A 26,804-nucleotide genomic window follows, 5' to 3' on the forward strand; every position below is an offset into this window, starting at 1 on the left:
ATTGACTTGTGACGTTACACCCAAGGTAGTGTTATAGGCCTTCCGCTGCTCCTTATCTATATAAATGATTTCGGAGACAATCTGATCAGCCGTCTAGGTTGTCTGCAGATAATGCTGTCATTTATCATCTAGTAAAGTCATCAAAATATCAAAACAAATTGAAAAACAATGTGGAAAAGATATCTTTATGGTGCAAGAATTGGCAATTGACACTAAATAATGAAAAGTGTGAGGTCATCTAGATGAGTGCTGAAAGGAAACTTGAACTTCAGTTACATGACATATCAGTCAAATCTAAAGGCCATAAATTCAACTAGATACCTAGGAATTACAAACAACTGAAACTGGAAAGAACAAACAGAAAATATTGTGAGGAAGGCCAACCAAAGACTGTGTTTTATTGGCAGAATGCTTAGAAAATGTAACAGATCTACTAAAGAGGCTGCCTACAATATGCTTGTCAATCCTCTTTTGGAGTACTGCGCGGTCTGGGATCCTTACCACATAAAAGTAATGAAGTACATCAAGAAAGTTCAAAGAAGAGCAGCACATTTCATATTATCGCAAAATAGGGGGCAGTGTGTCAGGATTTGGGGTGAACACCATTAAAACAAAGGCATACTTTGCTGCGGTAGAATTTTCTTATGAAATTTCAATCATCAACTTTTGCCTCTGAATGTGAAAATATTTTGTCGATGCCAACCTTCAGAGGGAGAAATTATCATCATAATAAAATAAGGGAAATCAGAAATCGCATGGAAAGATGTAAGTGTTTGTTTTTTCCACACGCTGTTCGAGATTAGAATAATAGAGAATTATTGTGAAGGTGGTTCGATGAATGTTCTGCCAGGCACTAAAGTGTGATTTGCAGAGTATCTGTGTAGATGTCGATTATTGAAGCAAAGGCGTTATTTGTTGTAGTAAGATTTTTTCATGAAATACCAATCACACCTTCCTCCTCTGAATGTGAAAATATTTTGTCATTGCTTACCTACACAGGGGTAAATGATTCATAATAAAATGAGCGAAATCGGAGATCACATGGAAAGAATTCAGTTTTGTTTTTCCGGCTTGCTGTTTGAGAGTGGAATAGTATAGAGATAGTGTGAAAGAGGCTCAATGAACACCATTGGATGACACCATTGGAAAATTTAGCTGCTGGTTTCACTGAAGAATGACCCATGTGGAAAACTCTAAACTGGCTCAGAACTAGGGCTGCACGATCGAAAGACAGTTTGCAGAAATGTGGTTATCCCGTATCAACAACACTTTGTGACTGTGGAGCTCAAGACCAAGTGGGTAACGCAGTGGTTGGCACACCGGACTCTCATTTGGGAGGACAATGCGTCAAACCCATATCCGGCCATCGTGATTTAAGTTTTCCGTGATTTCCCTAAATCACATATAGCAAATGGCAGGATGTTTCCTTCAAAAGGACCGCTTTCCTTCTCTATCATTTCCTAATATGAGCTTGTGCTCTCTCTCTAATAACCTCATTGTCAATGAGACATTAATCTCCTCCTCCTCCTCCTCCTCCTCCTCCCTTCCTGTGGAGTTCAACAAGCTGTGGAGTACTTATACCAATGTAGAATATGTCCTGCACGGTCTATCATTGATGAAGTGATGTTCGCAAGCTCTTGAGTCATTGTGATTGCCAAATATTGGCCTAAGGTTGCTTATATCGTCATCTTCAGCTTTTCCTTTTGCTTAATATTCTTTTAATGTATACCAGTGTCGACTATGATCTGTAAGATGTAGCACTGTCTTCAGTTTTTGAAAATTAGCAATTGGTTTATAAATATTGCTATGTATGTATGTATGTATGTATGTATGTATGTAGGTATGTATGTGTAAATAAATAAATGTAGGTATAGATGTAGAAACTGTGTGCATCTCCTGAGGCAGTGCAACTCACTGTGCAAATACACAGACTATTTCATCCAGTACTTGAGAATAAGGGGACTTAGTGACTGACAGCATACTTCACACATAACTTCAAACCTTCATGCTGGAATTTACAGACTATGATGTCTGAATGAATGAGCGCAATGTGCCATTGTTTATGTGGGAAGCTCTGGGCGTCATAATGACACTATCCACCACATCTGATATTAGTTAGGAAAACACACACACAAATATTTTTTTAAAATTTTGGAACGTATATGAAACAAAAAAGATGTATCAAAAATGAAGAGGTCCTGCATAGATGAGGAGAAACACTGGGTTTCAACAAGAAATTTGTTCAGTCACAGTGTAACAGTCCAGAGTATTTCAATAAGTGTGGCATTTCCAGCAATGAAATTTTACATTTTACAACTAACATAGTACTACATTACTGCATTAATTATAGGTGCATTTGAAGATATTTCTAATAATGCAAATAGATTATTCCTGGAAAAAAATGTTTCACCTTGGATGCCATTGACGCAGATGCAATTACCATATCATGCTGTGAATTACAGGAAGTGAACATGATGTCCCTTGACAGTTCAAATTGGAATTGATATTAATTAGATCAGATTTTTTTCATTGTAGCAAGTAGCTCACTTCTAATCCAATGTCTGCAAAATTTCAGCTCCTTCGCTATACTAACTGTCAAAAAATTAAAACGTATTTGTTTCTAATTTTTCAGATTGATTTTGATCGTTGGAAGTCAGAAGATGATGTCGATGATGACACCCCAAGAGATATCAGAGGAGATTATCCAGATCTTTATGACAAATTGCAAAAAGAAGAAATAGGATACAGAAAAGGTAACCATAAAAATATTCATTTTAATTGTGTTTTCATTTTTTACCTTATCAACCCATAGGGTAAATCAAGATTGAAGGTCAATACCTCTCTTCCTGATTTTACATTTTAGCTTTTAAAGGTGAATATGGAGATGGATTTCTTGTAACCGCTCAGTTCCTTATTGATGCAGCAGCCGTGCATGGTACAGTGAGTGCTAAGGTACGTTATCCAACCACCATTCCAAGAAATTGAAAGAAAACTGCCACTTTGAGGTGCGAAGCTGTTTCTGGAGAGATGAGGAATGTTTCCAGAGATGCAGGAGGGTCACCAACAGTCAGTGACTTAGTAGTTTCCCTGGGGCACTCTTGATGGTGTCTTATCTCTGATGAACACTATATTTGTTACCAACAAAGGTTCAAATATTGTAGCAGTGTTTCAGGTTCTAGCAATATTATCCAAGAAAAATTCTAATTTCAGTGATTCAGTTGACAGAAAAAGGTTGGCAAGATATAATGAGCTCTCTGACAACACCTTCTGTAACCTCAAAGCCATATAAAACACCTACACTGCATCTAAGTATTGTGAAAGATTAAACTGATGTGCTGTTTCGAACAGACTGAAGACAAAATTCTATTGATAATCAATTTAAAATTACAGCATAATCACTTTTGATGAATAAGTGTGAAATAATGACACACAAACTCGCAACATTTTTAAAACCTAAGTACAAAAGCTTAAAATTTCTCAGCATTGCTGAGAAAGATAAAATAATAAATGAAGTTATGAATTGTGTTGCAAGAAAGTGCCCACAGTTCCAAGACAATGAGAAGACCATATCTGAAGTGCAAAAATAAGACTGAAATTTAATGGGTTTTTCGATGAATTTAAGGATTTGTCAGAACATGAATCTGGAAGAGACATCAGCAGCAACAATATGGAAAGGATAGATTGCTAGAGACTACATAGTGGAGGTGAGAGACACACAGACACAGTGAAAAAGAATGCTTAAATCATTTGGCTTTTGGACAAAGTCCTCCTTCAAAAGTAGAAAACTCGCACCCAGTCACACAAGCACAACTCGTACACACATGGCTACTGTCATTTCCAGGTGCTGAGTACCAATCTAGAGCTTGATGACACAGTGGCCAAGTGTGTGTGTGTGTGTGTGTGTGTGTGTGTGTGTGAATTGTGCTTTTGTGAATATGTGTTTTTTCTACTTCTGAAGAGGTCATTGTCTGAAGGCCAAATATTTCTAGCATTCTGTTTCACTATGCCTGACTACAGCTCAACACCACCTCTGTCATGATTTGTAATCTATCCTTTTATACAGCTCTTATTCCATTGTGGACTTCCCATTATCATCTCTGAAGCAACAGACAATTGACTATATTACTTTTCCAGAACAGTATTCTTTTAAACTAATCATGTACCTGTACAATTTCTCATTGGATTGACTTAACCCGAGTTACCAGAACTTTTAATTTTTTCAGTTTTCCATTTCTAACCATTTTTTAGTGTTTGAAGTTGGGTTGAATGGAAGAAGAAAATATGTACTTCAAATTTTTGTTTTCCTGATAATTTGCATATTAAAGACTTCCTTCAATATATTCTAGTAATTTTACCATTTCCCACAAGAATATTTAACTTTGAAATCTGACTAGTCACATTGTTGTTGTTGCAGTCTTCAGTCCTGAGACTGGTTTGATGCAGCTCTCCATGCTACTCTATCCTGCGCAAGCTTCTTCATCTCCCAGTACCTATTGCAGCCTACATCCTTCTGAATCTGCTTAGTGTATTCATCTCTTGGTCTCCCTCTACGATTTTTAACCTCCACGCTGCCCTCCAATGCTAAATTTGTGATGCCTTGATGCCTCAGAACATGTCCTACCAACACGTCCCTTCTTCTTGTCAAGTTGTGCCACAAACTCCTTTTCTCCCCAATTCTATTCAATACCTCCTAATTAGTTATGTGATCTACCCATCTAATCTTCAGCATTCTTCTGTAGCACCACATTTCAAAAGCTTCTATTCTCTTCTTGTCCAAACTATTTATTGTCCATGTTTCACTTCCATACGTGGCTACACTCCATACAAATACTTTCAGAAACGACTTCCTGACGTTTAAATCTATACTCAATGTTAACAAATTTTTCTTCTTCAGAAACGCTTTTCTTGCCATTGCCAGTCTACAATTTATATCCTCACTACTTCGACCATCATCAGTTATTTTGCACCCCAAATAGCAAAACTCCTTTACTACATTGTGTCTCATTTCCTAATCTAATTCCCTCAGCATCACCCAACTTAATTAGACTACATTCCATTATCCTCGTTTTGCTTTTGTTGATGTTCATCTTATATCCTCCTTTCAAGACACTGTCCATTCCATTCAACTGCTCCGACTAGTCACATATGATGAAACTAAATAAGGATTACATATTATGTGCATATGTAGTCTCTAACATTCATGACAGTAATATTATTCTAGAATGTATTACAATTTGTGTAATTTAATAAACTAAATGCTGTAGCTAATTGCTGCTGAAATGGCATCTTAATTATAATTATCAGTATTATTTTAACTCACTTTTATTACTCATTTGGGATAATGCAGCAGTGTGTTGGTATGAATGTGCTGCGTCCTGAAGGGGAGGACAGATATTTTATCATCTGCAAGAGCTACAGACAGTGACATGTTGTCCTCCTGGTTTTCCACACTAGTAAATGTGCACTTTATTTTTGTCCTAGCAGCTGCTGCCTTCCATCAGAGTCATTCCAGTTTCTTCTGCAGTACCAGAGATCAATTGCAGTATTGCTGAAAGCTGCCACAAAGACATACTTAGGCAATGGTTTGCTTTCATTGTGGCTCCAAGTTGTTAATTACTTTCTATTGTGTAGTATTTCGACAACTGACACTTAAGTGTACTTGCTACCTGGACTCAAAATAAACCGTGAAGTATTAGTGGTGTCAAGCCTAGTTTAATTTGAAACCTCCATCTCATTTTATTAGGTTTTCTGACATCTTTGTTTCCATACACTCCTTAATTACACAGTCCCAGAAACTTGGCAGCTGCAGTACAATACTGGTGTCATCATTTTTCACTTCATCAGCAGTGACTGGTGACTGATTGGTTATTTTAGTTGAGTGTGTTGCTGATGTTCCTCACTTTTCTCCTCAACTGTTCTAATAGTCTGCCCTACATAAGAAATACTATATTATCAAGGAATGCAGTACGCAACCAACTTCAAAGACCTAGATCATCTTCATCATTAGGAAGATGCCTTTGCATCTCTGTTAGTAGGAGGGAAATACATTGGATACTATGGCTCCATAGAAGTCTACCAATCTTTCAATGATTGGACCAGTGGAAAGCATACAGCAATTCTTTGTTTTGTTTGTTTCTTTCCCTGTTTCATCTTCAACCTCTTCCTTAGTTGTTGTTGTCAGTTGAAATAGAGGTCAATGTGTGTGGGTTTCCTGTATACATTGTAACCCCCTTTCTTCCATTCACTAATGTAAGCTGTCCTACGAAAAGGCATTTTTTGGAATCTTTGATTCATAATCTAACTCCTTTTTTGGGTACTAAATGCAACATTTAACAGTATGTCACATGTGACAACTAGTACCATGACTTAATTTTCCTTGTCAATGTTGCAGAAATTTTCAGCAGAAAATTTCACAAAATGTGTTTCAGTGAGTATGACATCATTATAATTTATAGGTTGTATTGAAAGTATGACAGGCTACATTGTATTAAAATGTGGTCATGACTGAGCTCTACAACTTTATTCTACAAAACATCAATCATGAAATTCATCATGAAATGTTAACAAAAGGCTGTGAAAATTTCATCCTACCAAAAGGACTTAAACATAAGTAAGGAACAAAAATCTTTTGTGTCATTCTTAGATGCAGAAAGAAGTGAGCTTAAATTTAATATGACTGGAAATGGGTCCATCTGTTACTTTGTAGCAAAGTTTCAAAGCTGACTGCATACTTTGGCAGACAAAAATTCAGGCTAGGCACAAGCCTGTCATCAGAGCTGTAACACACTGAAAGGCTTAAAATGCTTTAAAAAAATTTTAACATCTGTGGAAGTTGTTGTTGGTGTTGTGGTCTTCAGTCCGAAGACTGGTTTGATGCAGCTCTCCATGCTACTGCGTTGTGTGCAAGCCTCTTCATCTCCGAATAACTACTGCAACCTACATCCTTCTGAAACTGCTTACTGTATTCATCTCTGGCATCTCTCTACAATTTTACCCACCACAATTCCCTCCAGTACTAAATTGGTGATCTATTGATGTCTCAGAATGTGCCCAGTCAGCCGATCCCTTCTTCTAGTCAGGTTGTGATACAAATTTCTTTTCTCTCCAGTTCTATTCGATATCTCCTAATTAGTTGTATGAGCTACGCAACTAATCTTCAGCGTTCTTCTGTAGCACCACATTTCAAAAGCTTCTCTTCTCCTCTTGGCTGAACTGTTCATCGTCCATGTTTCACATCCATACATGGCTACACTCCATACAAATGCTTTCAAAAAAGGCTTTATGACACTTAAATCTACAGTTGATGATGAAAAACTTCTCTTCTTCAGAAAAATCTTTCTGGCAATTGCCAGTTTACTTCAACCCAAATAGCAAAACTCGTCTACTTTAAGTTTCTTGTTTCCTATTCTGATTCCCTCAGCATCACCTGTTTTAATTTGAACATATTCCGTTATCCTTTTTCTGCTCTTGGTCATCTTATATCCACCTTTCAAGAGTCTGTCTATTCTGTTCAGCTGCTGTTCCAAGTCTTTTGCTGTCTCTGATAGAATTACAATGTCATTGGCAAACCTCAGAGTTTTTATTTCTTCTCCCTGGACTTTAATTCCTTCTCCAAATTTTTATTTGTTTCCCTTTACTGCTTGCTCAGTGTACAGACTGAATAACATCGGTGATAGGGGCTAGAACTCTGTCTCACTACCTTCTCAACCAATGCCTCCCTTTCATGCCCATTGACTCTTATAACTGCCATATGGTTTCTGTACAAGCTGTAAATATCCTTTTACTCCCTTAATTTTATGCCAACTACCTTCAGAATTTAAAAGAGAGTATTCCAGGGTACATTGTCAAAACTTTTCTACAAATCAACAAATGCTGTAAGCATAGGTTTGCCTTTCCTTAACCTAGCTTCTAAAAGAAGTCGTAGAGTCAGTACTGCCTGGCGTGTTCCTATACTTCTCAAGAACCCAAACTGTTCTTTGCTGAAGTTGGCTTCTACCAGTTTTTTCCATTCTTCTGTAAATAATTCATGTTTGCATTTTGCAACCATGACTTATTCAACTGATAGTTTGGTAGCACTTTTACACCTGTCAGCACCTACCTGCATTTTTTTGGAATTGTGGGTAGGGACGAAATACTTACAGTTGCAAATAAGGGACCTGTGGAGGCAGTGCAGGTAACATTTCTTGTATCCATGTTGTTGAAGCATCAACTGCAGACCACACTTCGCAACCATTCTAGGGGCGTGCAAGTGAGATGCCTACAGATTCCTGCTGCTGGGTGACAAAATAATGCTGGTGTATCATTCTGCAATACAGCAGTCTGCCATAGTGGGTTGGGTTTCCATATGGCATGACCCAACACTCCACTTACTACTAGATATGAAGGAGGCTCCTATCACAACATAGCTGGCCAGAGCAACTATAAATGCTCATCGCTAAGCTAAGGTAAGGTAGCCCTAGTACCTGTCCTTCGACTGGCTCCAGGACTTTCGACTTCAACCAATGCCTTGAAAGTCTTCACCATGCCAGCTGACTGCACAGTTTCAACCTAATCAGACAGCCTCATCAGCTAGTCACTAATCTGTAAGCCACCAGCTAGACCTGATGGTTTTGGATCTCTAGCTGGTGCTGCCAAGTGGAGGTCACATTCAGAGTGTCATCATCCAATACTAAGAGTGTCTTCAAGGGTCCTGGGTTCCATACTGGGCACCTATGGTTGGGAGGTGTCAGCAGTTCAACACAAACTTGAGAACTGCCAGGCTGACGCCTTCCAGACTGCTTAACAGCTGCTGCTCTCCCACTGTGACAGCAAACTACTGTGTAGTGTACACACCTGCTGCTACAGGCCACGCGTACCACCAGTGAGTTATGCTGCGGTAGTACACCACTACCTGGATCACCATACATGCCGTCGGGATGCGGGCATTGATGTATTGTATAGAAGTCATGCTGAATAAAAAATGTTTACTCTGTGCTTTCTTTGGTACTTGTAGAGTGCAATCCACAGTTCCTGCACACACTTTCTGGGGCAGAAGCAGCCTTCCTGACTGCTTTTGGTGTCCACACTGCCAACGCTTGTGACTGTTCAAGCTGCTCTTCTTTGTATACATTAAATTTCCCCTGTTAGTCTAATCTTGTATTGGCTCCACACATTTTATCAGTATTCTAGAGCACAAGAGTGCTTCTTTGTAGGCTGACTCCATATGTGCAGTATCCTACCAATGAACCGAAGCCTGCCTTCTGCTTTACTGAGTGTGAGTAATCATTCTATTTCATATCTCCAAAAACTGTGTTTGACTGATTCCACTCATTACTCATTGATGATGTAGTCCTTGAATGTTAACATTTTAAGTAAGTTACAATCTTTGCACCACTTTGGATATTTGTAATATTTGTATAGTATTTTTTTAATTTTTTTATTTATTTATTTTTTTTTTCGATAGTCCAGACCTACAGAAAGCCTTGATATTATTCGTCATTATTAACAGTGTCTATTGGTCATAAATGTTCAACATGAACAGCAAGGTTCTCAGTACATTTATCTGGGATATGTCTAAAGTTTCGTTGACATCTGTTGGATGATTCTCTGTCCAAGATATCGTGCTGTGTCCTCCTGACCAAGAAATCCTGTGTCAAGTCACAAATTTTGTTTGATGTCCCATGTGATTGTAGTTTCAGTAATAAGCATCAGTTTAATAATAAGTCATTTATACTGTTACATAACTTTTCAGAAAATTTCTTCTGTTAAATCAGTCTTTGTGATAGCATTTGGTGGGTATGTATATTTCTTTAGTAGGTTTTATTTGGTTGGTGGAATACTTGTGCCGTTATCAAGTGTGATGGTAAAGTGCTTAAGTCATTGGGCTGTTACTCAGGAGGATTGGAGTTCACATCTACACCTGGCCATGCAGATGCAGATTTTCTGTGGTTTCCCTAAATTACTTACAGCAAACCTGTGGATAATTCCATTTTTAAATAGGACATGGGCAGTTTCCGTCCAAAATCCAGGCTTATGATGTATCTCTAATGGCATCTTTGTCATCAGTTTGTCACAAGTTGGTTTTCTAAATAACTGCTCAAAGCAATTGTCAGAATATATGTTTAGATCGATCACATACTAATCCCTGTTATTGGCACCTCTTTTAGTCATTTAGTCTTCCATTCTATAACTTTCCTAATTAGCATAGAAAGTTTAAGAATTTGTTTGTCTCTGCCACTGCATCTCCTGGGGCAGGTGGTCTATAAAAGCATCAGGCTACCATATTTGACAAACTTTTAATAATTCTTACCATCACACCCAGAATTAATATTCTCAGCAGACATTATCAAGTTCTTTGCAGCAGTAAATCTACAACAACCATTGGCTTCCAGCCTGCCTTTGCAATATATTTTTCAGTCAGCATTTAAGATTGCACTGTTTTAGCCACCTTTCAGTTCTTGGAAGTATGTGGGCATGGGCATTATTAAAATTAATTAGTGAAACTGATTCTAGGACCTTATGGATCCTCATGCAGTTAACTAAATATGGTATTAACATTTTACCCTCAGAGGACAAATGTTCATTATTCTAATATACTAATACTCTCTTGAGCTATGGTATGTGACTGATTGTTGGCCCTATGAAGTGATTCCTTAAAAAAAAAATCCATTTGCGCACCATATACACCCTGCTACAAAAGTAGCAACTCCACATGTGTTGTGCATGCCTGAATTATTGAGGGGGGGCAGCTCTGTTGATCTCCACCCAAAAGCAGGTTCAAGAAATCCTCCTCCATGATTGTCTGAGCCACTGAGGTCACCACTTGGTTCCAAACCAGTGAACTGCAAATGGTTTTGGGAATGGCATTGGAAATTGTCACCAAAGCTTCCACCCTTCATGTGAGGCTACATGTCTTCACCACTTCAGCCTGCCATCTAAATTAAATGTGAATAAAGGCAGCACACATCATTTATGCCAATATGAGCTGCTTTTATTTGGTGCTTTCAACAATTACTAGGAAAATCCTCATCTTGGATGAGAGTCCGGCATGGGTACTGATTGAATCATGGCCTTCCATCTGACCATCTAGCCATTTCTCTTAAGGTTGCAACCTCCAATGGCTGATCCCCACATCTGTTCTTGTCTGGATATTGAAGGAAGATCAGCCACAGTCCTAACAAGGAGGCATCCAATGTTATGTATTAGACTCATGTGCCCATATCTCTGCCGTTTTAAGTTCTGAAACCAAAATTTAACTCACTTGACAGAGGGCAAAAAGCTGAGATCCATGTAGTTCACAACTTCCAAAGGAGTAGAGGACAAAATACTAGTTTAGCAGGAAGCATTTAATTTTCTGACTATTCCTCAACAATATGTATTAAATTTTTTATTATGTTTTTTGTAAAAAAATGAAGGGTCTTTCTATCCATAATGTCCACTTTTTAAACAAAATAAGTGGATAATATATTTTATGACTTTTGTCTAATCCAGTACAGATACCAAAACAGTATCAAGAAGCATTATATATTAGAAAAGTTGGTTATGGAGAACACTTGAAGTGAGTTGGATATTTACGTTCTGAACACCAATATACTTCCTAACTTTCAACTCATTGAAATATTTTCACAAGGAATTTGAAATCTTGCAATTAGTGTTTCATATTTTTATGAGAAAGATACATAATTGCCCATTCAGTTCATAATGTTTAGGCACAGATAAATACTCTCTCATACAAGAGCAATCACATCTGCTTGGTAATATGTGAATTCCCTGACTTCATCTTGAAAAATATGTTTGCCAACTTCTTTTGTGTTTCTAAACAATTTTGCTTGGGGAAGCCACTTTGTGTTACATACCTTTTGGTACAATCAAATGATGGACAAGATTTCATCATTGTAGTGAAGAATCATTTACTGAAAATCTTGTTATTAAGATAAAGATTAATTGAACTGTATTCCAAAAGTAACTTGCAAGTGGATTCTGCCACCAGTCAGCTGATAAAAGATGTTGGTTTCAGCATAATGAGCCATGTGTGGTCTATACTATCTATAATGTAAGCACCCAGTGTGTGATCTTAAGTCCTCCCAGCAGTGGGCAGCACCAGATATTCCATCTCTGCATTTTCTTCAAGTTATGCTATGGCTAAATCTTTGTGGCAAGATTGGGTTTTCAGGGTGTGTGTATACCCTGAGACAACAGGGAAATCTGGGAAAACATGGGAATTTTTTTATCTGTGAAAAATCCGAAAATCTTTTAGAATTACAGGAGTTTTTCATTGTTTTAGTTTTCATTTAAATTTTTGTGTTTTTGGCTCGTAAGAACTGATACTCTAACAAAGAACTTTACTTCAGCCTACTACTACAGAAAAATACTGCAGCAATAAAACATAAATGAGAGAATAACACCAAAATAAAGCTTTAGTTGCAAATAAAATTTGACATTTACAACAAAACACAGTGCATACACAAGTGTCTTCCAACAACAAAATGTATCAAAGGGTTTAGGACGAAGACTACACAGTGCTGTGTAACAAGAAACTGTTTATGCTCCTAACAGGTCACGGGAAAATATTGTGAATGGCAGTTTGAGAAGTGTTGCTTCCAAAGTAAATTTCCTTTTTCGCAAGATGATTTATGTTATGAGTGAGAACATGCGATGAGCTTAGGGCGAGGGGACCAGCCATATATGCCATTGTTCAAAATTTTCTCGCAAAAAAGACCAAGCTTCAAGGCTAGTTTTTCATATTTATTTTAGTTCTTTCATAGATTACAAATTATGTAATAATGATGGCAGAAAATATAATTATCCTTCAAAAAAAGTATGAAGTTAGTTCTTGAGCAATTTAACACAAAATTGACTATTCTATGAAAAATTCGGAGTGCTTGACGGAATGTATTTTCATCCACAAAATGTTCGGTGCACAGCAGTAAAATTTATAATGGTGGTTGCCAAAAATATTCAGCTGCTGCAATTTACTGTGCTTTTAGGATCCTTCGTAACCACACCCCCAGAAAAAATGGCAAAACATGTTTGACAACCAATATATGTTTAAGTACATTAATTTAAACCATTAACATTTCCTAATTGTGTGTTCATGCTACTTAATAGTGATGTTGCTATTGGCTGACTGCATAATGTGTACTACGCTCCAAATATCTGCTATCATTGGCTAGCGAGATATTGTGATATGAACTTTGATTGGCTGACAAAAACACATTGCAATCTCGATTTCAGTGCCTCTGGAGCTACCCTGCTATTTTTGGTGGTATTCATATTTATACATTCTTAATATGAAAATGCAGAATGTAATTGGTGGAATTCATATTTCTAAATTCTTAAAATGAAAATAAGCAGTGTACACATTGCCACATAGCAAAGATCCTTCCAAAATTCGTTTTTTGTTGAGTTTCATTTCCTAAAGTGCAGAGAAGTTCTACTCCGGTGTATAAAACCTTTACCATTCATAGGATTGATAAGTTTTACAGCTCTGAATGAAAGAGTAGTCTCTTAACAGGGGAAAATGTACTTTTATCTGTGACATAGTGTATTTTCATCCAGGAAAAAGTGTATTTTTAATCGGAAAATCCGGGATTTCTTTCTTTCTTCTCCCCCCCCCCCCTTTTTCCCCTTGTCTGCATATATGCCATGATTTGAAGCCCATTCCACTTGAGCAAGAAGCCAGTGGCTTAAACACTTAAACACTGTAACACAATACTTGGTAACAAATTTCAAATTGTCTACCAATTAAACAAAACTGTCAGGTGTAGTATACCTACCTATCTCAAGTAATTGTAAAGCAATATTGAAAAACACTGAGCAATAGTAGATGAATTAGGGTCTGTTGATGACAGAGTAGTCATTAGAAATGATTGAAAGCCTAGGTTAAGAAAGAAAACTTCCCTTTTAAAGGGAACAATCCCAGCATTGAATTGAATTTTATTTGATCCTGTAGGATTATTTGGTTTACAGTGAACATACATGTAATATAGGACATGTCAAAAAAAAAAAAAAAACCTTCATTACCCCATAGTTCCTACCTATTCCAATATCATTGATTGTAATTAACAATATTTACAAATTTAATGTGAGCAGTACTCATCAACACTGTAAAATTCCTTTTCCACCAGATAGTCTTTTAGATTCTTTGAAAACTTAGTGTCATGTACATTGTCTCACAGTTTTCAAGCCAGACTTCTTAATTTAATACCTGAGTATGGGGGTCCTTTTTCAAGCATTGTCAGTCAGTGGGGTATGCTTCATATGTCATTCTTCCTCGTGTTGTGGGTGTGTACACTAGCACTTGTAGTCCAATCTGCCATATCTTTTGTGACACATAGTATAGTTTTATGTATGAACAAGGAGGAAAAAGTTAAAATGCCTAGTCTTTTGAAGCAGTTTCTGCATGTTTCAGAAGTCTTTCTTCTTAATATGATTCAGACTTTTTTAAAAATGTGAACACCCTTTTTATTTCTTGAATGTTTCAGTTTTCCCACACTACCAGTCCTTACTGCAGGTATGGTTCGAAGAGTCTGTGGTATACTGCGTACAGAAGCTGTTTGTATGCATACTCTGCTAGCTGCCTCATTATAAATATGACAGAGCTGAGTTTCTTACATACAGAATTTATATGTTGTTTCCATTTCAGCTTGTTATCCACAGTAGTGCCTAAGAATATCGTGGATTCTACTCTTTTCCAGTCTTTTTTCAGCCACCTCTAATCACATGTGCACAACTTTCTCTTTATTTCTGAACACTGCCTACATAGTCTTTTTTATGTTTATAACAAGTATAATTTCCAGGCACCACTGAGCAGTGGTGTTTGCAGATGTGTGTGCTCTTCTCAAGCTGTGCCACAGTTTGGTCATTATTCAGCATTGTCATGTCTCTGCATACAATAATGTCTTCTCTTTCTTTTCAACATCTACGAGGTATGACAATAAAGTAATGAGACCGATTCTCTTTGCAAGATGTGGCAACCCTGCTTCTAGTCCAAGCGGCACATCGATGCAACTGCTCAGTCGTGTGTTGTGCTGTAATAAGTTAATACGGAAATGGAACCGCATAATATTGCGCAACGGTATGCCATTTCTTTTTACGTTAAATTGGGTGAAAACGCAACGACAACTTACGGTAAGCTTCAGAAGGCTTTTGGAGAGGAGGTTATGTCGAGCTCAAGTTTTTCATTGGCACAAAATGTTTAGTGAAAGCAGAATGAATGTTGAAGATGAAGACCGCAGTGGACGACCATCAACCTCACGGACAGATGTCAACTTGGCCAGGGTGCATGAACTCGTATGATCTGATTGGAGATTATCCATGAAAATAATTGCAGAATAACTGAAAATCAGTCGAGAAATGGTTCGTCTAATAATAACTGAAGATCTTGGTATGAGAAAGATTTGTGCAAAAATCGTCCCATACTGCTCTGTCAGTAGAGCAATTTTTAACCTCAAAACAAATTTTAGTACTACCACAGCCACCTTATTCACCAGATAACGCTCCGTGCGACTTTCTATCCACTTCACTGCTTGCCCTCGAATACTATAGTTTTCCAATTTTCTTATATGTATTTCATGGTAAATAGTGTTGAATGCTTTGGAGAGATCCCGTAACTTTGCAGATACAACTTGTTCTTCATCTAAGGACTGTATAATATATTCTGTCAGACTGGAAGTTGCTGATTCTGTAGATCTACTCTTTCTGAAACCGTGCTGTGATAGTAGGAGGACATTGTATTTGTCCAGATAATCGACTGATCTATTATACAATAGCATTGGAACACGTGAGGCAATACTGACCTTACGACTTATCTTAGAAGGAAGATTAAGGAAAGGCAAACCTACGTTTCTAGCATTTGTAGACTTAGAGAAAGCTTTTGACAATGTTGACTGGAATACTCTCTTTCAAATTCTAAAGGTGGCAGGTGTAAAATACAGGGAGCGAAAAGCTATTTACAATTTGTACAGAAAGCAGATGGCTGTTATGAGTCGAGGAACATGAAAGGGAAGCAGTGGTTGGGAAGGGAGTGAGACAGGGTTGTAACCTCTCCCCGATGTTATTCAATCTGTATATTGAGCAAGCAGTAAAGGAAACAAAAGAAAAATTCAGAGTAGGTATTAAAATCCATGGAGAAGAAATAAAAACTTTGAGGTTCGCCGATGCCATTGTAATTCTGTCAGAGACAGAGCAAAGGACTTGGAAGAGCAGATGAATGGAATGGACAGTGTCTTGAAAGGAGGATATAAGATGAACATCAACAAAAGCAAAACGAGGATAATGGAATGTAGTCGAATTAAGTCTGGTGATGCTGAGGGAATTAGATTAGGAAATGAGGCACAAAGTAGTAAAGGAGTTTTGCTATTTGGGGAGCAAAATAACTGATGATGGTCGAAGTAGAAAAGATATAAAATGTAGACTGGGAATGGCAAGAAAAGCGTTTCTGAAGAAGAGAAATTTGTTAACATCGAGTATAGATTTAAGTGTCAGGGAGTCGTTTCTGAAAGTATTTGTATGGAGTGTAGCCATGTATGGAAGTGAAACATGGACGGTAAATAGTTTGGACAAGAAGAGAATAGAAGCTTTTGAAATGTGGTGCTACAGAAGAATACTGAAGATTAGATGGGTAGATCACATAACTAATGAGGAGGTATTGAATAGAATTGGGGAGAAGAGGAGTTTGTGGCACAACTTGACAAGAAGAAGGGGCCGGTTGGTAGGACATGTTCTGAGGCATCAAGGGACCACAAATTTAGCATTGGAGGGCAGTGTGGAGGGTAAAAATCATAGAGGGAGCCCAAGAGGTGAATACACTAAGCAGATTCAGAAGGACGTAGGTTGCAGTAAGTACTGGGAGATGAAGAAGCTTGCACAGGATAGAGTAGCATGGAGAGCTGCATCAAACCAGTCTCAGGACTGAGACCACAACAACAACATACACATTTCTAGGATTTTTGAGAAACCTGATATCAGTGAAGCTGGCCTGTACTTGTTGGGGTCATCCTTATCCCCTTTCTTGTACATATCTTCAGTTTTTCTGGAAAAGTTCCTTTTGTAAAAGAGCTGTTTGGGTGAGATCATTTGCTCACTTACTTGTTTAATTACATGATTCAATATTTTGCCATCATCAGTGGATTTCTTGGACTTCAGTTTCTGTATAGTTTTTGTCAGTTCATCTTCTGTGACTGGTTTCAAGAATACGGTTCTGCTTGATTTTTGTGATAACTTAGTAACCTTCTTTTTTTACTATTTCTTTCCAATTTTAAGTTCCCTACCACATTTATACAGTTATTATTGAGTATGTTAGCCCTTTCTCTGCAATCTATAACAACTGTGTTGTTTATTTTCATTTACCTGATATCTGTTTGTTTGTTTGATCCAGCATTTTCCTGTCTTTCACCATTAAATGCATTCCAAGCTGCCTTTATCCTGTTTCTTGAGTTCATTATGGTAAGCATTAATTGCTTTTGATTTTACCTCTCATATTATTTTCCTATACTTATTTTGTAGCATTTTATAATTTTCAGTTTCATCCCTCCGCCTCAGAGCCTGTAGCTTCCTTCCCAGTTCTATTATTTTACTGGTAATCCATTTAATATTTTTCATTTACATTCTGCATCTCTAGGGCTTCATTCCAGATTTCCCTGCTTAATATTGTTCTGGAATGTTAATCAAACAATGGAATATCCAGGAGGGAATGTAACAATATTGTTGCTACTAACTATATAGTGGAGATGCAGAGTCACAGATAGGTACAACGAAAACACTGTCACAAATACAGCTTTCAGCTAGTAAGGCCTTCATCAAAATTAGACAAAAAAAAAAAAAAAAAAAAAAAAAAAAAAAAACACTCACTCACTCACTCACTCACTCACTCACGCAAACGCGACTCGCACACACGTGACTGCATAACATATTATCAAGAACACAGTTCGGATTTCTGAAAGGTTCTGATATCATAGAAGGCTATTTACACCTACAGTGAAAATGTACTTAATTCATTAAATAACAAGTTACAAGCAGCAGGTATTTTCTGTGATTTGTCAAAGGCATTCGATTGTGTGAACCACAACATCTTTTTAAATAAATTAGAATTCTATGGTGTCACGGGCAGTGCTGCAAAATGGTTCAAGTCATAACTCGCTAACAAAGGGTGTCAGTGCAAGGGACAAGTGAATTAAGTCATCAGTCATCATCAAAATGGGAAGAAATTACATGTGGTGTCCCACAAGGATCCATCTTAGGGCCATTGCTTCTTCTTGTGTACATTAATGATCTCTCATCAGTTACACTGCCAGAAGCAGAGTTCATTTTGTTTGCATATGACACAAGTATTGCGATAAATAGTATGTCAAGTGTAGTTCTAGAAAGATCTGCTAATGATATTTTCATGGATATTAATAAATGGTTTAAAGCCTACATCACTGACATTAAACTTCGAAAAGACTCACTATATGCTATTCAGAACCTGTAAGAGGTTCCCACCCAGCATATGCATAAAGTATGAAGAAGAGCAGATAGAAGAGGTTGACAGTTTTAAATTCCTGGGATTACAACTTGATAATAAATTCAGTTGGGAGGAGCACACCACAGAACTGCAGAAACCCCTTAACAAATCTGTACTTGCAATTCGAGTGTTAGCAGAGATGAAAATTAAAAAGCTTGCATACTTTGCCTACTTTCATTCCATAATGTCATATGGTATAATATTTTGAGGTAACTCTTCAAGTCAAACAAAAGTTTTCAGAGTCCAAAAACGTGTAGTACGTATTATTTGTGGAGTAAATTCACGGACGTCCTGTAGAAACCTCTTCAAAGAACTGAGTATACTAACTACTGCCTCTCAGTATATTTACTCGTTAATGAAATTTGCCCGAAATAATACGAGGGCTATCTACAAAGTACATTACGTTTTGGAATTGAAAATAAATAAAGTATTGGAAATTTTTTTTAATTATATACAGATGAAAGCCACACTTAAATACTACTTTTCTACATAGTTGCCATTTAAATTAAGGCATTTATCGTAGCGATGGACGAGCTTGGAAATTCCTTCGTTGTAAAATTCGGCCGCCTGCGCCTTCAACCACGTGGTTACCTCTTCTTGAAGGTGTGCGTTGTCATCAAAACGATGCATAGCCAACCACTACTTCATTGCTGGGAATAAGTGGAAGTTGCTCGGTGCCAGGTCGGGACTGTACGGCGGATGAGGAAACAACTCCCACTTAAAAGATTCGAGAAATTCACGAGTGGCATTTGCCGTGTGGGCCCGGGCGTTGTCGTGAATCAGCAAGAAATTTGAGCCCAACATTCCCCTGGACTTGTTTTGTATTGCTCTTCTGAGGTTGTGCAGAGTTTGGCAATACCTTTGAGAGTTTATTGTAGTGCCTCTTTCCAGGAAATCCACAAAAATCGTATTTCTACCGAGTTACTGATTAACCACGTGGTTGAAGGCGCAGACGGCCGAATTTTACGACGAAGGAATTTCCAGGCTCGTCCATCGCTACGATAAGTGCCTTAATTTAAATGGCAACTATGTAGAAAAGTAGTAGTGTGGCTTTCATCTGTATATAATAAAAAAATTTCCAATACTTTATTTATTTTTAATTCCAAAACATAATGTACTTTTTGGATAGCCCTCGTATATCTCTTTTTTTTTTTTTTTTTTTTCAACAAATAGCTCAGTTCATACATACAATACCAGGAACAAAAATGATCTGCCCAAGGACTTAAAAGCTCTTACTTTAGTTCAAAAAGGGGTCCACTACTCAGGAACACTCATCTTCAATAATTAGCCAGCAAACATAAAAAATTTAGTTACATATAAAGATCAGTTTAAAAGGAGCCTGAAAGACTTACTAGTGGCCAACTCCTCCTACTCCATTGACGAATTTTTTAATAGAAACAAATGATATATTGTATATATTCATACTATTAGTATTGTTATTTCAGCTTTTTTTTTTTTTTAAAAAAATGATGTTCCACATCCACGAGAATCTCCTGACCACGGATCTATGGAACGAAAAACTAATCTAATCTAATCTGCAGTCTCGGGCAACTGAAGCCGCATCTAAAGATGTTAATATTTTTTCACTGATGTTCCTGATTTCTTTGGTTGTTTGTTTTGATCCAGATATTATGTCCTTACTTCTGCAGAAGCAGATCAGCTGTCCATGGTGTCGGATATTTCTGTTTGGACTACATGTGACTCACAATTAGACCTACAAACATTAATAATGATGTTGTGAATAACTGTCTGACTTTGAGAAGTCACTTTTGTTGGTGCAGATATTGTTGCCTCCATATTGTATTGTATTGTATTAACTATTCGCCAGACTCTTGTCATGGGCAGAGGGGAAGTAATATGTTGTCAGACTCTTCCCAGAAAGTGTTCTCTCAAATTTCAATAGTAAATCTTTCCATGATATACCTCTCTTGTAACATCTGCCACTCGAGTTTGTTGAGCATCTCCTTAATGCTGTCATGCCTGCTAAACGATCCAGTGACAATATGTGCCACTCTTTGTTGGATCTTCTTCTCCTCTCTCTCTCTCTCTCTCTCTCTCTCTCTCTCTCTCTCTCTCTCTCTCTCTCTCCTATCTGTCTAACCTGGTGGGGATCCCAAATAGATGAACAGTACTCAAGAATTGGTCGAACAAGTGCCTTATAAGCCACTTCCTTCCTGGATGAGCTACATTTCCTTAAGAGTCTTTCTATGCATCTGAATCTGACACCTTCTTTCCCCACTATTTGTTTTATGTGGTCATTCCACTTGAGGTCGTTCTGGATAGTTACTCCTAGAAATTTTACGGTAGATACTGTTTCCAGCGGTTTGTCATCAGTAGTGCAGCTGCACAGTTGTGGATTTCTTTTCCTATGTATGCACAATATGTTAACATTATTTACATTCAGTGTTGACTGCCAGAGCCTGCACCATTCATCAATTCTCTGTAGGTCATTCTGCAAATCGTTACTATCGTTTGGCATTGCTACTTTGTTATAGACAACTGCATCATCTGCAAACAGCCTTAAAGAGGATCCAAAACTTTCTGCTAGATCCTTTGTATACATTGTAAACAGTAATGGTCCTATCATACTTCTATGGTGTACTCTGGAAATTATCTTTTTATCTGTTGATTTTGTTCCGTTAAGAGCAACGTGTTCAGTTCTGTCTGCAAGAAGTCTTGAATCCAGTCGCAAATCTGCTCCAATACTCGATATTGTCTATGATACTGTGGATCTCATCCACGAACAGAGGGAGCCGAGGTTCACAGAATCTCTGTTTGTGGAATCTCTCTGTTTGCAGAATCCAGAATCTCTCTGTCTGCAGAATCCAGAATCTCTGTGTCTGCAGAATCCAGAATCTCTGTGTCTGCAGAATCCAGAATCTCTGTGTCTGCAGAATCCAGAATCTCTGTGTCTGCAGAATCCAGAATCTCTGTGTCTGCAGAATCCAGAATCTCTGTGTCTGCAGAATCCAGAATCTCTGTGTCTGCAGAATCCAGAAACTCTGTGTCTGCAGAATCCAGAATCTCTGTGTTTTGCAGAATCCAGAATCTCTGTGTTTTGCAGAATCCAGAATCTCTGTGTTTTGCAGAATCAGTGTTGATTTTTGTAGAGCAGATTTTCGCTCTCCAAAAAGTCTTAGTTCTTGAGCATAATATATGTTCCACAATTAAGTAACAGATTGATGTCAACAGTATAGGTCTATAATTGTATGCATCTGCCCTAAGGCTCTTCTTAAAAACTGGAATAACCTGTGCCTTCTTCCAGTTGCTAGGCACCCTTCATTGCTCAAGCAATTTATGATAAATTACTGCTAGAGTGGGAGCAAGTTGTTTCGCATAATCTTTGTAGAATCTTGCCCTGACATCTTTCCACTACTAAGCTATTGTAGTTGTTTTTTTTATTCCGCGATGAGTTACCTCAATATCTGCCATTTCGACATTTGTACAACAGTTGAAAGAAGGGACTATGTTAAGATTTGCATGGTGAAACCATGTCAGAAGACTAAATTCAGTATTTTGGCCATCTCTCTGTTATCTTCCATTTCAGGGCCAGTATGGTCACTGAGTGAATGAATAGATGATTTTGACCCACTTACTGATTTTACATACGACCAAAACCTTTTAGGCTTAATGCTCAGATTGGCTGACAAAGTTTTACTTTGAAAGTCATCAAATTCTTCTCTCATTGCTCCTCTTATGCTCATTCTTGCTTCGTTCAGCTTTTGTTTATCAGCTAGGTTTTTACTTCTCTTGAATCTAAGATGAAGTTCTCTTTGTTTACATAGCAGTTTCCTAACACGGCTGCTGAACCATGGTGGGTCTTTCCCACCCCTTAAGAACTTACTCGGAACTAACTTGTCTAGGGCATATTGCATGATGCCTTTGAAGTTTTTTGATTTGTTCTCCACCTCTTCATCCTTATCATTGAATATTTTATGCTGACTGCTCAGGTACTCTGAAATTTGTATTCTGTCACTCTTGCTAAGTAAAAATATCTTCCAACCTTTCTTAACATTCTTTTTAAGACTCAGTGTCTCAGATACTTCCTATACGTTAACGGATTTGATAAGTTCTGGTCTGTTAGTTGCCAGGAAGTTTAAGACATACCATCACGAGTTGGTTCTCAAACTACTAGACATTCAGAACAGTGTGACGCGGATCCCTGTCTCTGGCACCAGTTTTGGTAGCTTGACACTCCCTGTCTATATCTGGCAAGTTGAAGTCGCCCACTATTACAACTGCATAATTAGGAAAATTGTTAACAATATTCTTTAAGTTCTGTCTGGAGTGCTCTACCACTAGAACTCCTGACCCAGGCAGCTTATAAAGGTGTCCAGTTACCATTTTTGACCAATCTTTGACATTTAACTTCACCCAGATTAATTCACAATCGGAATCCGTGATGATAACGTAGCTAGATTTTATTGAATTCCTTACTGCAATAAACATGCCACCACCACTGGCAACTAACCTATCCTTATGATAAATTTTCCAAGCTGAATTTAGGATTTTGTTGTCATTAACATTCGGTTTCAACTAACTTTCTGTCCCTTGTACTATCTGTGCATTATAACCTTCAGTAAGCAATGTTAATTCTGGGACGTTTCCTTGGATGCTCCTGCAGTTTACTAAGATCGTATTAATCTTTTCTCTCTCTGAGCTGTGTGGACAAACATTCTCTGAGGACATTATGGCTAATTTACAGGCAAATCATCTTTGATCCCAAGTGATGGGTTACCTAAGCTAAAAAAAAGCCCCTTGTGCACACCACATGAACTCCACTATCCTAGCAGTCGCTTCCTGTGTGTACTGCACATGTGACCTATTACAGGGAAACCTACAGTTCTACACCCAATAGTGGAGGTTGAGAAAGTCACATCCAATAACATAACAGAGTCGTCTGAGCCTCTGGTTTAGACCTTCCACTGTGCTCCAACCAGAGGGCTGTGATCAGCCATGGATAAGATGCTACAAATAGACAGCTGAGCCTGCACCACGCATGCAATGCTAGTTACCCTCACCAAATCAGATGTGCCACCGAAAAGGGCAGAATCCAACCATTCGTCTTACATCTTTTATAGTAGATAATGGCGCTGGTACATGAGCAGCTCACCCCAGCAGGCATCATTTGTGCCACCATATGTAGCCAGTTGCACCCGGTGCACTCAAAAGCCACTGGCCTTCTGCATATCACGAATTAGACCCTCTGGCAAACGTACTGAGTGCATACTGGCATTCTTTTCCACATCGCCTGCTATTTCCCTGATGGGCTCCAAAACCCACCTAACATTGGAGCTTCCAATGACAAGCATATCCACCCTGTGCACTTGTCCAGAAAGGCAGGAAAATAAGCCACTGTCCCAATAAGAGAGGCATCTTTTGGTGGCTCAGAGTTATCAACAACACTGGGTAGTACCTCGTACCTGTTGCTAAGGCATAGGGAGCCAGCTGAGCGACCTGCTTCCTCTTTCACCTTCCACCCAGTGAAATGCGAACCCACCACTGTCTGCAACTCATTCTCAAGTGAGGACGGACCAGTCATGTACTGCTTATCAGAAGATGTAGCGACACCCGGGTTGCCAGGGGATTTCGGTGCCACTAAAGGTGTCACAGGTCTTGTCACCAGTGTAAAAAATAGATGTAAAATCTCAAATGGTGCTACCGAATTTGAAATGTATGCAAAATGTAATGAGAAAAAAGAAACATTAAAAACAGCTCTGCAGATTCCTCACTCTGAGATGGCAAGCTCTTGAACAGAATAAATTTCTCTTCTGAAGTGAATGTATCTACAGTTATCTGTTACTAGAAACTCTTCTTACCCTAAAGCTATTGCACAAGGTAAGTATGCAAACTGGAATGCACTGATCTAAGCTATATGCTGTGTACCAGCTCAAGATTTGAACTTATTGGCATCAAGTGGAGCTTCCAGCGGCGGAAAAATTACACTAGGAGGCTACGTTAGACAACAATATGCACCAATATTTACGCAAAAACAAAAACTTAAGAGTAATTTGCTATACCCAGGTATAGTTCACTTCTTTTCAGAAGCACGTGGAAAAAAAATTAATGTGTATCAGATAACCGCTGCTGCTGCTACCATCGTTGCTGTCGCGTCCATTCGGCTCAGCGTCTGCAGATTAATGTATACCTTGACTTGTTACATGTCACTGATGGTTCTCCTCCTTAATGGGCTCTGTGGAACAGAATGAATGAATGAATGAATGAATGAGTGGCAAATACATTAACCTTAAGCTATTTAGGGAAACCATGGAAAATCTGAATCTGGATGGCCAGGCAGGAGAACAGCCGAAAGTGATTACATTGTCTAACCACTGCAGCACACCACTCAATACTTATTAAAGAGAGTAACATCTTGGATCTCCCAGCAACGAGTGGATCTGAAGTTTTTAATTTTGGTAATGTATAGGAGGGAATCAATGACCATGCCACTGTTACAGCATCAATTATGCAAATGTTAAGAAAGGGAGGAAAATATTGCTGTTAGACAAATGTGCTGAGAAGCAGATTATCAGAGCAGTCAACATCAAAGGACAAAATTCAAGAGAACTGTATAATACATTTGAGAAATATATGTGATAAACAAGATTGTGGGGAATGGGAAAGGTGTGCTATGATTCAGTAGTCCTTTGTTTTAACTATTTTTTCTGTTGTTAGAGTGTAACCTTTTTTTTCTGTTGTTAGAGTGTAACACTGACTTTCTGTTGTAATTTTTTTCACATGTGTATGCTATAGGTTAATTTAATTGCCAGTAAAGCTCTGATTCTGTAAAGTCTCAAACTCTCATGAATAAAACAGCTTCAGGCATCTGATTACTTAAAAAAAAAGTTAATGTGTTAAATGTTTGCCTTCAAGCAAATAAGTGAGAAAAGTTCAGGAAAGATTTGAAATTATGCTTGAAGTTTATTGGAAGTAACCGAGTCCTCTTATTCTGAAGTACTGGACGTATGAATTTTTGCTATTTGCATGCCATCAGTTACACTGTGTCATGACAAACACGGAGTTTCTAACTGTAATATTTCTTTTTGTGTTAAACTTTTAACATAATATTATACCTCTTAATGAGTAGGTTATGACAGCATTTTAAATTTTTAAATTCGGTCCATAATTATATGAGATATTGAAAATCAGATATTTTGTTTCCTCTATACTGCATCTGGTACCAGGTTTGGTATAGTGTTTTAGTAATATTTATATTTCCCATATTGCTATAAATTAAACTGTTCACATACTTTCTTTAAAATCAGCATTTCATTTGAATAACCATAAAAATTATTTTCTTTTCAGAAGACATGAAGAAGGTTTATTTGGCCTTATATAACTTGGTTCAATTTGTTGGTTTCACATATATCCTGACAGTGATGGGAATTCGATATTATCGTGATGGACCAAGTGAGTATTTTGTCACATACCAATTATTAGCTCTTGTTGTTTTCTATTAGCAGTAATGTGGCATCAGCATTACCTGGCCTCTCAAGTGCATGAATCAACATCAATTTATGTCCAATTTGTTGTACATGCATTTTGATTTTATAGGTTTTGGTTTTACTGGAATTATTTGTGTGTCTTTGCCTATCCTTCTTCCATCTCTCTGTTTTTTATATTGATTACATTTTTTCTGTGTTATGCCTGTTTGTTTATTTTATGTCATAACATTATATTTCTATTCATGGGGCACTCTGAATTTCATATATAATGTGAAAATAAAGGAAAGCTGAAGGTAAACATCAAAAACAATTTGGAAAACAAAGTATACAAAGAGAAGGAAAAATCCTTGACTAATATGATATAAGTCATTCAAGTTCAACAACCCAATGTCATATCAGCTTGAATTGATATAAGACACATATTGGTTTAATGCCAATACTTTCCTTCCTGTGGCCACACTATGCAAAAAGTAGATTCAAAAGAAATGGTGAGAACACTCCTCTCAGGAACTAGTTTGTATATGAACTAACGAAAAGTATTATTTGACCCAAAACTCATGTTTTTTGTCATACGTAGGTAGAAAATTCGGGGACATAATATAAATTAGCAAAATGGAAAGTGGCTCTGTCATGATAAAAACAGTGATCCCTACTCAATCACAGGCATTTCTGTCCCACGAGAAGCTCGGTGACGTTACCATCACATCACATTTCACAAGAGCGTCACCATGGCCTAGGTGCAATTTTCATTGCAAACTCACATTGCAAACAGCCTAAGAACTGTATGGAGTGTCCATTTTGTCTGCCATATCGAATGAGGGTCAAAAGATGAGTTAATACTGGTGCTTTTACTTTGGCTTTCGAAGGGGATGTATTAA

The 26,804-nt window shown here is 37.8% G+C and overlaps 1 protein-coding gene across 4 annotated transcripts in view; it reads left to right on the top strand.

Moving 5' to 3' along the window:
* LOC126094450 (very-long-chain (3R)-3-hydroxyacyl-CoA dehydratase) overlaps positions 1-26,804 on the top strand; it is a 174,466-nt gene that overhangs the window by 115,977 nt on the left and 31,685 nt on the right. For 3 of the 4 annotated variants that reach the window (XM_049908821.1, XM_049908822.1, XM_049908824.1), the window contains exons 5-6: positions 2,633-2,753; positions 25,787-25,891. In XM_049908821.1, the coding sequence (XP_049764778.1) occupies positions 2,633-2,753; positions 25,787-25,891 (226 nt within the window). The remainder of the gene's footprint in view (positions 1-2,632; positions 2,754-25,786; positions 25,892-26,804) is intronic. The other variant, XM_049908825.1, reaches the window with a different exon arrangement.

This window comes from Schistocerca cancellata, chromosome 8, assembly GCF_023864275.1.
Source record: "Schistocerca cancellata isolate TAMUIC-IGC-003103 chromosome 8, iqSchCanc2.1, whole genome shotgun sequence".
Taxonomy (NCBI): domain Eukaryota; kingdom Metazoa; phylum Arthropoda; class Insecta; order Orthoptera; family Acrididae; genus Schistocerca; species Schistocerca cancellata.